At 46.1% G+C, this 1,719-nt stretch overlaps 1 protein-coding gene across 1 annotated transcript in view; it reads right to left on the bottom strand.

Annotated features, from left to right (window-relative positions):
* Positions 1-1,719, bottom strand: part of TXLNG (taxilin gamma) — a 56,524-nt gene that overhangs the window by 21,547 nt on the left and 33,258 nt on the right. The window contains 1 exon segment of the mRNA XM_010830668.1: positions 77-380. Within this exon segment, the coding sequence (XP_010828970.1) occupies positions 77-380 (304 nt within the window).

Below are 1,719 nucleotides of genomic sequence, written 5' to 3' on the forward strand. Positions count from 1 at the left end.
GTGCTGCTGGAAACACAGGTCAAAGGAGCAACATGTGAAGCGTGCAAGCCCCAAGCAGAGGCGATGAGGCCATTACCTAAGGCTTTGTCTTTGCTCCTGCTGCACTCTGAATCCTGCTGGCCATCAGGGGGATCTGTTCGAGCCTCTCGCCCGGGAATTTCCTCCCGTGACTCCCGTGTGCAGTACGCCGGGCTCACCAAACTCCTGCCCTTTGTTATAAAGTCACTGCGTGCATCCTCTTCCAAGGAATGCTTGTTACTTGTACTACCACAGTGTGAGTCTTGATGTTGAAGAATATCATTGGACTGAGAGTTATGCAGCATGTCCGCTTTCACCCCAAGCCCGCACATTCCAGCTTCTTCCATTGTGCCAATCACAAACTAGAGGGAAGGGAGAGGAGAAAAAAAGATGGGAGAGGGGCAGTAAATTAAATGTAATCAGTGTTTACAATCAATTACACACCACAGGTTGACAGCTTTTTTCTTTCTTAGTCATTTGTAAAATTGATGTAAATATGGTAGTTTCTAAGCTTCTATGCTGCTACTGCTGTCACTTCAGTCGTGTCCGACTCTCTGCGACCCCAGAGACGGCAGCCCACCAGGCTCCCCGGTCCCTGGGATTCTCCAGGCAAGAACACTGGAGTGGGTTGCCATTTCCTTCTCTAATACATGAAAGTGGAAAGTGAAAGTGAAGTCGCTCAGTCGGGTCTGACTCTTAGCGACCCCATGGACTGCAGCCCACCAGGCTCCTCTGCCCATGGGATTTTCCGGGCAAGAGTACTGGAGTGGGGTGCCATTGCCTTCTCCCAAGCTTCTATGAGAGGTGACCTAACTGTAAAGAGTAAGAAAATTCAAGTTAAGATGGCCAAAAAGCACATGAAAAGATGCTCAACAACACTAACTGATTAGAGTAACATCAAAACCACAATGAGGTACCACTTCACATCAGTCAGAATGGCCATCATCAAAAAATCTGCAAACAATACATGCTGGAGAAAGTGAAAGTGAAAGTCGCTTAGTCGTCTCTGACTCTTAGCGACCCTACGGACTATACAGTTCCTGAAATTCTCCAGGCCAGAATACTGGAGTGGGTAGCCTTTCACTTCTGCAGGGGATCTTCCCAACCCAGGGATCAAACCCAGGTCTCCCGCATTGCAAGTGGGTTCTTTACCAGCTGAGCCACCAGGGAAGCCCACACACGCTAGAGAGGGTGTAGAGAAGAGGGAGTCCTCCTACACTGTTGGTGGGAATGCAAACTGGCACAGCCACTATGGAGAACAGCATGGATGTTCCTTAAGAAACTAAAACAGAGCTACCATATGATCTAACAATCCCATGCTGGGACTATATCCAGAGAAAACCATAATTTGAAAAGATACATGCACCACGATGTTCGATGCAGCACTATTTAAATAGCCAAGACACGGAAGCACCTAAAAGTCCGTCAACAGCGGAATGGGTAAAGAAGACGTTGTATGTATATATACACTGGAATATTAACCATAAAAAAAAAGAATGAAATATGCCAACTGCAGCAACATGGATGGACCTAGAGAATGTCATACTGAGTGAAGTCAGTCAGACACAGAAAGACAAATATAACATGATATCGCTTATATGTGGGATTTAAAAAATGGGTACCAGTGAACTTATTCACAAAACAGAAGTAGAGTCACAGATGTTGAAAACAAACTTATGGTTACGAGGAGGAAAAGGGAGA

This window comes from Bison bison, unplaced genomic scaffold (assembly GCF_000754665.1).
Source record: "Bison bison bison isolate TAMUID 2011002044 unplaced genomic scaffold, Bison_UMD1.0 scf7180017864518, whole genome shotgun sequence".
Lineage (NCBI taxonomy): Eukaryota > Metazoa > Chordata > Mammalia > Artiodactyla > Bovidae > Bison > Bison bison.